Here is a 12,407-nt window from a genome sequence, read left to right as displayed (position 1 = left end):
ATCAGGATACAAGCTGTCCTTGTTGACCAAGATCTTATCACTGAAATAGTTAATTTAATAAAAGCTTAAATGCAACACCTATGCAAATGTAATTTGTGTGTATTAGATGTTTTCAAAACCAGTGTACCTAGTACAATGCAGGAAAGTGTTTATCATAGTAAGCTGGGGTTTTTCATATGCATATTACTTATATTTGTGTATGTATGTATATACACACACTCATATTACAGTGGGCTAAAAAGACAGTTAGTAACAGTTTTAAAACAGTTGCAGAGTTTTCCTGCGGGAGCTCGTGTAACCGTGTCTTCCACAGCAGAATTCAGTTTCTAATCTGCTCTGCTTCTGTTAGGATGTGTGCTTTTCTTTACAACAAAATGATATTTCTTTACTGAGGTGTTTTTTGGTGTTGGTTTGTTTTTTTGGGTTTTTTTTGCTTGAAGATTACTGAAAAGCAGATTAAGAAGCATTAACTTACTTTGGCCCGATGTGGTTGTCTTCCTAGGTGACAAGGCAAATGCAGGAACATGAGCAAGACTCTGAACTGCGAGAGCAGATGTCTGGCTATAAACGTATGAGACGGCAACACCAGAAGCAACTGATGGCGTTGGAGAATAAACTGAAGGCAGAGATGGACGAGCATCGCCTCAGGTTGGACAAAGATCTCGAAACACAGCGTAACAATTTTGCTGCAGAAATGGAAAAGCTGATTAAAAAACACCAAGCAGCCATGGAAAAAGAGGTAGGAGATTACGGTTTAGCAGACCAGTCTATATTTGTTCATTACATTGAATTGTCCACTTCCCCTCACTGATGAAGAGATGACATTGTAGTCTCTTACATGTCTGTTTTCAGGAACCAAGCAAATTGCTAATTAGAAAAAGGCTAATACATCACCTCCTTACACTAAGGGGTTTATGTAACTAGAGGAAAGGTATGTCCTTCATCACAGTGTGTTATCCTAAATGTTAGTGCACTGACCCCAGAGAAAATACTGTAAGGTTTTTCTTTTCTTTTGCCATGTACATGCTGTCAGTAACTGACGGTGATTGAGTTTTACAGAGGCAGAGAAATTTGCCAGCTACGCTTAAACGTTCACTGTCTAGTTCCTTATGGATATGGGGGTTTTATGGTTTTAAATAATTTATAATGAAGTGGTGCCACCTACGGTGATCATTATTGGTTCTTAGTTCATCTTGAATCTCTCAGTGGAGGGCTAAGGTAGTTTATCAGAAGGTGTTGACTTGGTTAGGCAAGACTAGCAGAGCAATAGGGCTGAGGAAACGAGGGATTGAAAAAGGGCTCCTGCTGGGTGCCTTGATGGGGGTGGAAAGATAAGAGAGTGAGGGTAAGTTCCTGAGACTTGTACTTATTCATCGTGGTGAGTATCGTGGTGACTGTACCCCGAGTTCTGGGTCTTGGGGCTGAAACGGAGCGTGAGCCATAATCCATTGGGGCTCACACTGATTTGCTGCTGGATTTGCTGTAGGCTAAAGTGATGGCCAACGAAGAAAAGAAGTTTCAACAGCATATTCAGGCCCAACAGAAAAAAGAGTTGAACAGTTTCCTGGAGTCCCAGAAGAGAGAATATAAACTCCGTAAAGAGCAGCTGAAAGAGGTAACTCGTCTGTAATGAGAAATGTGAACCGATAGTGGAGCGTACGATACAGCGTGAGAGCGTGAACGTTCAGAAATCAGTGTGCGCTGTGCACAAGGGATCTTTGGATTGCAGCAAGTCCTGCATTTCATGAGCAGTCAGTCTCCTGTGTTTGCTTCATACCTTTGACTTTAGAAGGTTTATTGGTACCTAAATGTTCAACTTGTAAACATACAAATTTCTCCATTGCTTTATATTACTTTTTAGCCAAAACCATGCAAATTTGGCAATCCTAAAGAATGATAAAAGGTAGTTGAAGAAAGGTCATGAGTATTTTTCTCATACCTTATTGCTGCAGATATTGACCGTGCACTGCAGCAGTTAGTGAAGTTTCTTACCACTTACATGATATTTCTGTAGCAGCAATAAAACAGAACAGCAAAGATGACATGCAGGTTTTTTTTAGGGAAAGTATCTGTACAACACTATCCATGGAGAAAGCTGTGCAGTAGTTCAATAATCACTGCATTGTAGTGAAAATCATGACCTTTGTGAAAGGCAGAGAAACTGTAGAATCAAACTTGCTGATTCTTTTTGTGGAGTGACTGAAACCATAAACACTATAAATAATTTTTTTTGAAAGAACCGTTTAGTGTTCAACCATCAACTTGTGTGACGCAAATTTGGAAGTTACTCCAAAGGGGAACATTCCCAAACATAGACATTTCCCAGGAGAAAGAAAGGCTAAAGAGCAGCAGAGCCAAGAAAGATCTCTACAAAAGCTATAGGAGCGTGGGCTCTTTATAATAACATAGAATCTTTTTCTGAGTGGGCAGTAGATCACAGGGCACCAAGAAACACCAAGGAAATATAGAGCAGTTCTGTCTCATACTTGAGTTGAAACATATCGTGACAAGTCTAGTTACTGTATGGACATCTCTAGTATGGAGTTCAAGCAGGTCTTTTGCAAAACATGCTTCAAGCTGTATATTGAATTTAATACAAATGTGGAAACTGTGGCCTGACATGTGAACTTCTTAATATTATTTCTATATTCTAATGTGCTTCACGCAGCTGGAGTTTCATATGAACAACGTTTATAAATGAGGGTGGCGATGTTTTCCTTCTCTCACTCCTTTGGGAGCCTGTAAAAAATGCTTCTCAGGAAGTAAGAGAGATCTCCAAGTGGCTTTGCGTCCAGTGGCAAACCATCATTTTTATGTTTTGAGCTAATATGGATGTCTGGAAACCGTGGGCATGAACCAGCATTTTGACAGGTTAAAATGGCCAATGCAAAGTTGTAGTTAAATTTGCTCCACTGTGAATTGTCTCCTGGTGTTCCCTTAGATATGCAATAGGATGCGTTTTTGCAGAGGCTGGGATGGTGCCAGCCATGATGAGGTAGATTGGGCAGGTCTGTCCAGTTGTTCAGGGCCAAGGAGCTCAATGTGACTATTCCCCAATTAATGACCTTGCTCTTACCAGGAGCTGAATGAAAACCAGAGCACTCCAAAGAAGGAGAAGCAGGAGTGGCTCTCCAAGCAGAAGGAGAACATCCAGCATTTCCAGGCGGAGGAAGAAGCCAATTTGCTGAGGCGTCAGAGGCAGTACTTGGAGCTGGAGTGTCGCCGCTTTAAGAGACGGATGCTCCTTGGCCGCCACAATCTGGAGCAGGATCTGGTTCGAGAGGTAAGAGACCAAGCAGAGATGAGATCTGGAAACACCTGTGTGAAACGTACCCCACAGCAGCACCTTCCATCCAACTCCAGTCTCACGGAAGTGTTAATTAGCACATCTGAAGGCTTTTTTGGTAAAATAATGGTTTGATGTGTTTTGCAATGCCGTGTGGTTATCCCTATGGCTTTTAGGGCGTCGTGCGGAATCAAATGTTCACATTAGTGCCCTATTGTGGGAGAATTGTTGGAGCAAAAAAGTCAGCAGACAAAACACAGTCGCAGTCCTTTCCAGAAAGTGTTTACTCTGAATCCTGTTGAGCATCTAGAACAGGAAGAAGAAAAGTGAAATGAGGAAGGAAAAGTTACTGGTGGCGGTGCTGTCTGCTCCTGATAAGATGTTGAAACTCTGTGCTCTGTCCTCAGATGCCTTGGAAAGAGAGAAATGCCCTTGTGAACAAAGCGAAATGTCACATTGTGGACGGAAATCCAACTAAGTACAAAGAATCTAATAATTCCCTCTGTCCTCCCGTTAGGAGCTGAACAAAAGGCAGACGCAGAAGGACCTGGAGCACGCCATGCTGCTGCGCCAGCACGAGTCCATGCAGGAGCTGGAGTTCCGCCATCTCAGCACCATCCAGAAGATGCGCTGCGAGCTGATCCGACTCCAGCACCAGACCGAGCTCACCAACCAGCTGGAATACAACAAGCGCCGGGAGCGGGAGCTGAGGCGCAAGCACGTCATGGAGGTCCGGCAGCAGCCCAAGAGCCTCAAGGTACCAACGGGGGTTGGGGTGCGAGCTGCTGGGGGTGGTGGAACAGCGCTACGTGGCAGCTCAGTTCTCGTCTGGGGGTCCAAGGTCTTTTGGAGCTCGTGAATTTGCAGAGGTGTCTCACTTTGTAACAAATACCTTTTTGAAACAGCGTTATTTGTCAAGTTGTGCAACTGCAGCCCTGCAAGCATTGTATGTATGAACCACAGCAGTGTGGCGGTCAGGGTTGCAGTGCGTTATAGGCAGGCCGTAGCAGCACTATTCCCTCATTTTGTTTGAAAAACTATTGTTCTCAGCAACACGCCTTCCTTTTTGTGATAGTTTAAAATGCATTTAATCTTTGCAGTGCCCTTTTTTTTCCCCTCTTTTTCCTCCTACACCATTTTCTCATCCTTCTCTCCCCCCATATATAAGAAGAAAATATATTTTTCTCTAATGAAGCAATGTCATAAAAAAAAAGCTTTGTATTCCTGTGCACATCAAAACTGAACTGTGCTATCGGTCTTGGCCAGCACACCTGATTATTGTTTTTGTATTAAGGCTGGTGTGCTAGAAAGTGTGAGGGGAAGAGAGCGAGACGCCAGCCCACGGCAGCGTCCCCGGGGAGCTCCCGGCGCTGACCTTTGCTGTCTTGTGCTCTCATGGGTTTCTCGCGCTGCCCTTGGAACTGCGGTCACTGACCAGAACTGTAGGGCCCCTCTAATTGAGGCTTTTAGTGTTTTCATTGTAAGCCTTCGCTTCATCCAAAGAAGCCCAGCGGTTTATTCTGAAGTGTCTGAGAAGGGAGTATCAGGCCTTTCACAAAGCTTCCTGGAACGTTTACTTTGAGGAGGCAGATTTCTTCTCTCCACCCAGTGTTCAGCTCTGCCAGTAACAAAACGAGTGTATGGCATACGGAGCATGGGGTTTCTTTGTTGTTCTAGGTCTTTCTTCTTCATGATATTCCCCACCTGACTTAGTTTTCACCACCTGCAAGTTATCTTCTTGCAGAGAAAATAACCAACTTGAAAATAGAAATAAATACCTGATTTGTCAATATTAGAATAATACTAAACAGTGAAAACCCAGCTCGTGAGAACAAGGGACCATCAGATCACTGTTGAGAGTCTCCAAGGATATAGTGTATAAATAGCTGATGACTTCACGGGGAAGCTGCGCTGCACTCTGCGCTGAATAAAACTGAAGCAGCTGTATTAGGCTGATCCTTCTGAGATTAGCATGAATGAGTTCTGCCTCCCCAAGGTGACGCGGTGCGAACACGGTGGGCAGCACGTCCGTCCTCCGGCCCTTGCGGCAGGCGGGACGGCAGGATCCTCATCTCAGCTGCCCTGTCCCCTCCGCAGCCCCTGCAGTCCCTGCGCAGCGAGGACAGGGCTGGACCGTCTGCGCGGGGCACGGGAAGCGTGTACTTGATTTGTGTGGCTGTTCTGTGATTAGCCAAGGATTTCAGGCTTGAGCTGTCAATCCAGCACCTTTGCGCACACCCAGTGCTAATAATGCAGCCTGCTGGACAACGTTCGGTTTGTAGCACAATCCCCTCTTTATTGAGGCTGTTGCCTTGCATTAATTCTTCTCTTGCTCCTGGCCAATGCAGGCAAGTATTCTTATTTGACTAGATAATTTGACTATTTATTCAGTTTCTCTCCTCAGCAACGTTTTCCCTCGAGGGCACATGTTTCAGGCTTTCCCTTTGTTATTTAGTGAGGTCCTTTGTCCTGAAAACAGACTTTTAACGGTCAGTGTCTGTTGCCGCTATTACAGCACCAGAAGGACTCATAACTAGAATTCACCCTTCAGTGAAGACTGCTCTGTTATTATTTCGAGAGCGTTAATTGTGATGCAAATACCTTCTTGCTGGTATTTCACAATAATAGGGGTCAAAACGCTCTTGTCAGAAGTCTGACTGGAAATCTTACCCCTCCCTTCTGTTTCCTGTTGTTGAAGCCTTTGGGTTGGAAGCCTGTAAACAGAGTCTGGTGTCCAAGTGGGACTTCACAGACAGTGAGGATAAAATAGATTGTTGGTGTTTTGCTGTGACCAGGTCCCTGATGGGAATGTGTAACCTGCTGATGCTTTCCTTAGGGGCAGGGAGAAACAACCTTAAAGGTTTCCTGGAGGGAAGTAGCTTCCGATGACTTTAGAAAGAGTAAAAGTGATGTATTGCTCCCCATGGTATGTGTTTTGGTTTGAATGAAGCCCACTTTTGTCCTGCTTTCAGCATCAGCTTAGCAAAGTGGAATTGTTGGTTTATGCAGAAAAGCTGATGATGTCTAAATGGGGCTGGATGTATCGTCTGATCCCACAGCACCTTTCTGGGTGGCTCCAAGTGCTGCGCTTGTCACCTGCGCTGCTGAGCCTGGAGCTGGTGCCAGGAGCTGACAGGGGACATGAACATGGACGTGTCTGCCTCGCTGCCTCACACCCCGGAGCTCTTCCACCTTACTCAAGAGACACCAATCTGTTTCTGCCCCCAGTGCTTTAGGACTTGACCATGGTGACTGGCAGTGGGAATGGCCCATAGTGATGCTGACTGCCCTGATTTAGGGGTTTGTTTGGTTTTTCTTACCATGGCGAACTTGACTATCTGTCAGTTAACCACCATCACTTGTCACTTCTGGGTTTTGCTAGTTAGAAGCATCCCTGCCAGCCCTCCTGTAGGAACATACAGGGAACTCCACAACACGCTCCTTTTCAGGGTCTTAAAACACTTACAAGCTGCTCTGGAGGCAGGTAAGGCAGGTGAAAGGAAAAAAAGTAATAATTAAATTTCCTCGAGGTCATACAACAAAATCGGATCCAGGTACCTTTTCGGGATTAATGTCTCCAGCCCTGTGTGCGATCACCAAGTTATGTCTCTAAACAATACAGAGATGCTAGCAAAGTGCAAAGGAAAAACTCAATCCCCAGGAACCCTGCGCTGGGGCTGGGGAATTGTTTTGTTTGCTAGACTACCACAATGCTGATGTTGCTTGTGGCGAACATCTTCAAGCATCTAATCTTTCCCAGCCATTTTTTGAGTATCTTTATGAAAACCAGGGTTGTAATATCAAGGGTTAGCATACATCTTCATCAAAACCTCAATGGAAAAAGTGTTGCTCTTTTTCCCTGTCCCTTCCCATGCACCAGATCTGCTTCTTTCCATGACATTAAGTACTGTTCATATATATGTGCCATGGTCACGTGTAAGTATGGCTTTCGGTGCTAATAAATATTAGTCCTGTCCCTCAAGAACTTTTCTTGAAAAGCAACACCCAGGGCTGGATCCAGTCCAGTGACAAATGTGAGGCTCTTTGTGCAGAGACAGCTGTATTTAGGCTGCAGCTTTGTTATAAAAGTGTCTGTATTGTAATTGTTTCGCACAGTAGCAGTGTCAAAGCAGCTGCAGCAATAGTCATTGCCTCTTGTCTGTTTTGCTTCCCTCCTTGCACTGTAGATGTTAATATACATTTGTGGATTCTTGAACTCATATCCTTAATGTAATCCTAAATATCCATTTGAATGGATATTTCTCCCATTTGAAACACGCTGTTTTTTTCTTTGTGTCCCCTCCATCTTTCCAGTCAAAAGAACTACAGATAAAGAAGCAGTTTCAGGATACATGCAAGATCCAAACCAGACAGTACAAAGCACTGAGAAACCATCTGCTGGAGACCACGCCAAAGAGTGAACATAAAGCTGTCCTCAAACGGCTCAAGGAGGAGCAGACGCGGAAGCTGGCTATCCTGGCTGAGCAGTATGATCACAGCATTAATGAAATGCTCTCCACACAAGCTGTGAGTCGCCTCCGAGGGACCCAGGGTTCCTCAGCCAAATAGGGATGTTTGCATTGGTTAAAATCTGTATCCTGACAGCAGGCTAGCTGCTTCCTTGCCACCTGCACCATACCCAGCACAGTCTTTCCTCTACTCAAAAAGCAGCATTCAAAGGCGGAGGAAAGAGGTATTACCCCCTTCACGGAGGTTCAGTTGAAGCTGCTGTTGCAGGGATGCAAAGTGATGCATCTGTGTGGCCACAGGACTGCTTTGGCATGAAGTCTGACAACATAAATGTCCCTGTCAGAGCATCGTTAAATAACGTGCAGCTTGCTGTCTTAAGTCATTTAGGTTTTGGTTTGTCAGTGATACCAACCGAAGGGTGTCCCACTGGTGGAAGATGCTCATTGAGTCATGGAGGAGTCCAGACTTTTGACTGTAAATCTGAAATAATGCTTAAAGTGTTGTGAAAGTTCTGTGACTCCTTTAAGAGATTCCTTCTTTAAGGAATGACTGCATGAGCAATGCTTTGAGTCCTTGCTACAACTGAATGTGCAGTTTTCTTTGCACTTCCTGCATATTGCATCCTGCTCACATCACTCTGCACAAATTTGATGCTGTGAGGCAGGGTAGCTGTCTTAGTTTATATATGGAAAGGTTAAAAGTTCAGTATCATATGTAATTACATTTTTTTGCCCAAAGTCCTGCATTGGCAGGGATATGGACTTGAATCTCCTGTGTACAGGTAATTGGTTAATCCATTTGAACAGAGCAAGAGATTTTCTCTTTGCCTCTAGCGAAAGGAGAGCTGTGGATGTTGGCACCTCCAGCAGTCTGGTCTCTGCAGGATGGATCGTGGTTCCTGAGGCGCCACTGCTCATCAGCATCACTTGCATCAGCGCTGTGGGCTCACTGTCACCGCTCTTTGTCACTATAGGTCCTCTGTTCAGTGAAACGAAGTACAATAGAGACCAGTTGTATTGCTAAGAAAACAAAGTCCCATCCCATTCTCTCCCCCTCCTCACAGTCCTCCCCCTGAGTGTCATGAGTGGTTACCCCATAGTGAAACGTCTCTATTGTCTGTCTTTCCCAGCTGCGTTTGGATGAAGCACAGGAAGCAGAGTGCCAGGTTTTGAAGATGCAGCTGCAGCAAGAATTGGAGCTGCTGAATGCATATCAGAGTAAAATCAAGATGCAGGCAGAAGCCCAGCATGATCGGGAGCTGCGTGATCTTGAACAGAGGGTATCCCTCCGTCGGGCCCTCCTTGAGCAGAAGGTAAATGGGCAGACGAGCATCGTGAGCGTGCTCCATATTTCAGATCTTAAATTGCACTGCGCTTAACAATAGGGAGAGAAATTGCTTTTACCTTGCTGTGTATGGCAGCACAGCTCACTTGGGTATTTGCCTCTCTGGGATGATAGCTCGGTGACACAAAGGCCAAACTTTCTGCCAGCTCAGCCGTCCTGCGTGAGCAGCTTCTGGCTGGGATAGAGCTGCGTGAAGCGTGCCAGAGGGAGCCGTGCCGCTCTGGGCAGAAGGGAAAGGGAACTGTTCTTTCTGTCTCTGAGCTGCAGCTGAGCTTCCCCAGCTCATTAGAGGACAGACAATAACAACCTAAAGCGAGAGGATTTTTTGAAGTGTTCCATATCAGCAGTAGGTATCTTTGGAGAGGGAGGTGGGGTGTAAAATGTATTTGAGACTCTGTGTTTTATGGTAATACTATTTTACTGCAGATCTGTTCCATTTGTCACTCTGTGGAGACCAGGCTGCAGCTTCCCTCTAAATTCATCCTTGTTATGGAAATGCTGCTGTCTGCAGCATTTCCCTGAGCAAACTGAAGCAGCCAGACCCAGGGGCATGGGTGACCTGCTGCTCCCCAGCTTTCAGCTTGTACTTGGCTTGTACAAGGTGCTCGTTGTTGAAGTTTGCTTTTGTATGCAGTGCCAGACATGTGGTGTGTATAAGAAATGTGAGTGGCCTATGCAAACCAGGGGAAGGGTAATGCACCAGTCAGGGAAAGGAAATACACAATCTGCCTTCATCCTGCAAATGTTTTCTCCTTTGATTTGCCCTGTGGGTGTCAGCCATCGCCATTCACGCGACAGTTTCCAACTTTGCTGATCGGCGGTTATTAAATTAGGGCAATTACTCTGTGGCCTCAAGGTTCTTCACACTCCAGTTCTCCCAGAGGCGAACAGATGGATGCTGGGCTGACAGAGGGACCTCATCAGAATAAAACTGCTCCACCTCACGGTCAGCCAGGGAAGCATCTCCAAGAAGCCAGTACAGTCCTAGTGAGCTTTGGCCTCCTGCAAATAGACTTGAATCTCTGAAAGTAACTGAATTTGTGAAAACACAGCTCTGGTGTGGAGCTCACTTGTGCAATAGCTGTCTTTAGACCCTATCGTGAGTTATTTTGCTCCCATCCAGAAGAGGACAGCTCCGTCACAGCCCCGCACTGGAGGGTGTATTGTGCTGGACGTGCATTGCCCTCTGGTGGCATCATCTGCCGAGAGCCGGCTGCTGGTCATTGCTTCTGCTCTGTGGGAGCAGCGTGTGTTGCATCGCATGCAGTGTTATGTTAGAAGCTGAAGCAAGGCCAGTGACTTAAGAAAAACACACATCAACTGGTAGTAATGTTGTATAGATCTTTCAGTGTGGGCCCGGATTGAAGTCTCTGTGCACAGAAAGCCCTTGCAAAGCATTTGGCAACAGTAGTGGTGGTAGAAAACTTAGCAATGCTACATCATAGAAAAAATTATAAAATTAAGAGCTAGCATAATTTTTCTGCGTGTGTTCTCGTGCCCTGTGTGTCCCTATGTGACTACTGCATTAGAATAACAGAAGATTGGATGGTTTTTCAGCTTCCCTAGGTGGGAGCCTTTTGTCAGCAGTACATGCAGTGCTGTCACATTGCGACTCTCAAAGTCATGGACCCACGATGAGGCTGTTTCTTGCTGGGGTTACAGTCACTTAGTGGCAACCCAAGGGAAAATATGTGGGTGCAAAGGTAGACGCATCCTCGTTTTGCAAGGATATTCTGTGTGGGAAGGAGTGTTGTTCTGTTTTTGTAAGAATTAAGAGTTGTGAGTACTCTGGTGTGGGTCGCTCAGCGATGTCGCCTGATATTTACCTGCCTGTGCTAAACGGGAACTGGCAGCCAGAGAAAGGGCAGGTGTGTGTGCGCAAGATGAATGTCTGAATTTATATTCATAAAAATATACATAGCCTGTGGCAAAGTCAGTCCTTGAAGTTCAATAATAAGCCAGATTCCAGAAGTTGAGGCGTGCATAGGACTCTGCTTCCTTCTCAGCACAGTGCTCTGTATTTTTGCTGGTGCCCATCACCATAGTAACTCACCAGAGCACAGATCTGACTTAGGCTGAGTAGGGAGTAGCCAGGCCCATCAACATGCCGGTGACTGAACTGCTGTACAAGCAATTGCCTGATGCTGTTTGTGTTGCACCAGTAATGACTGTGTCCCAAGAGCATCTTTAAAAGACTTGAGATTCACACATCTCCTTCCCACACGCCTCAGACACCCCGTCCTGCATCCCGAGGTCGTTTCTAAGTGATGTCACTTCACTTTGGTGTGTCGGGTGTGCCTTGCTGTGAAGTTCATCGACACTAAGTCCCGTGTGTTACGCTGTCATGAAGCCTGAAAACTCAGCAGCTGGACATAGTGAAGACACTGTAGTTCTGGAGAAGGAAGGGGAGGATTCTGCTTAGATAGCAGGACTGGAAAAAGCAAGTGGAGCATTTTAAAGAGCTAATGTTAGAGATGGCACCTTCCTCCTGTTCTGCCTTTTCCAAGGCAGCTGACCGCTGCGTGGCTTTCAGGGGGGAGCAAGGCTGCTCTGTGGAGAGAGTCGGTGTCACTCAGTGCTGAGAAACAGGCAAGTGGGTAAGGCTGTTTCTGAAAGCCCCAAATGGCTCAGGAGATGACTCACGCTGGAGCAGATTGTTTCCTAAATTCCAGATGAAATCGTGGTGCTTATTCCCTGACTAAGACAAGAGCGTTTACAAGTACAGCACTCTGCCCAGTACCTTCAGCACAGACCAAGATAACACCTCTTGGCCGCAGTGCTGCTGGCAGCAGGGGAGATGCCACTGAGCTATGATAAAAGTCTTGGCTGCTGCTTTTTACCCATTTGGTCTTTTTCACCGAGGCCAAAAGTAGATTTTTCAGTGCTGGCAAGAAGATAATGGAGTGATTCTTTGGTTCTCCACCTGACTGATTTCAATAGAAAAGGCTTTCAGCCCTGTCTGAGAGGCGTCAGGAGGCCGTAGCCCCATGTTTCTGTACTTAGAGAGCTGATCCCAGTGCCCCTACCACAGTACCATTGGAAACCGATTTGGAACAGTGTTATGGGGAAGAAATTGGAGTTGCCAGCTTGTGTATGATCTAGCTAATAGACTGCCCCGCAGTTCAAACATCACTGCCTGCTTTTGTCAGCCACACCCACTGGAGAAAATCTCGGGGTAATGAAACATGAAAAACCAATTTAGGAAAGGGGTAGGTAAGAGGTGATAAGCGTGAGCTAAGAAAATCTGACCAGTGGATGTTGGAGAGGAAACTGAATGTGAGCTCATACATTGAATCCTGGAGAAAAA

General features: G+C 45.7%; 1 protein-coding gene across 1 annotated transcript in view; it reads left to right on the top strand.

Moving 5' to 3' along the window:
- TAOK1 (TAO kinase 1) overlaps positions 1–12,407 on the top strand; it is a 64,146-nt gene that overhangs the window by 48,225 nt on the left and 3,514 nt on the right. The window contains exons 14-19 of the mRNA XM_065036836.1: positions 503–739; positions 1,487–1,615; positions 3,080–3,283; positions 3,804–4,043; positions 7,601–7,813; positions 8,886–9,068. Coding sequence (XP_064892908.1) covers positions 503–739; positions 1,487–1,615; positions 3,080–3,283; positions 3,804–4,043; positions 7,601–7,813; positions 8,886–9,068 — 1,206 coding nt within the window. The remainder of the gene's footprint in view (positions 1–502; positions 740–1,486; positions 1,616–3,079; positions 3,284–3,803; positions 4,044–7,600; positions 7,814–8,885; positions 9,069–12,407) is intronic.

This window comes from Columba livia, chromosome 20 (genome assembly GCF_036013475.1).
Source record: "Columba livia isolate bColLiv1 breed racing homer chromosome 20, bColLiv1.pat.W.v2, whole genome shotgun sequence".
Classification (NCBI taxonomy): Eukaryota; Metazoa; Chordata; class Aves; order Columbiformes; family Columbidae; genus Columba; species Columba livia.
The sequence above is the reverse complement of the archived record's forward strand: the minus strand, read 5'-3'. Positions and strand labels throughout refer to the sequence as shown.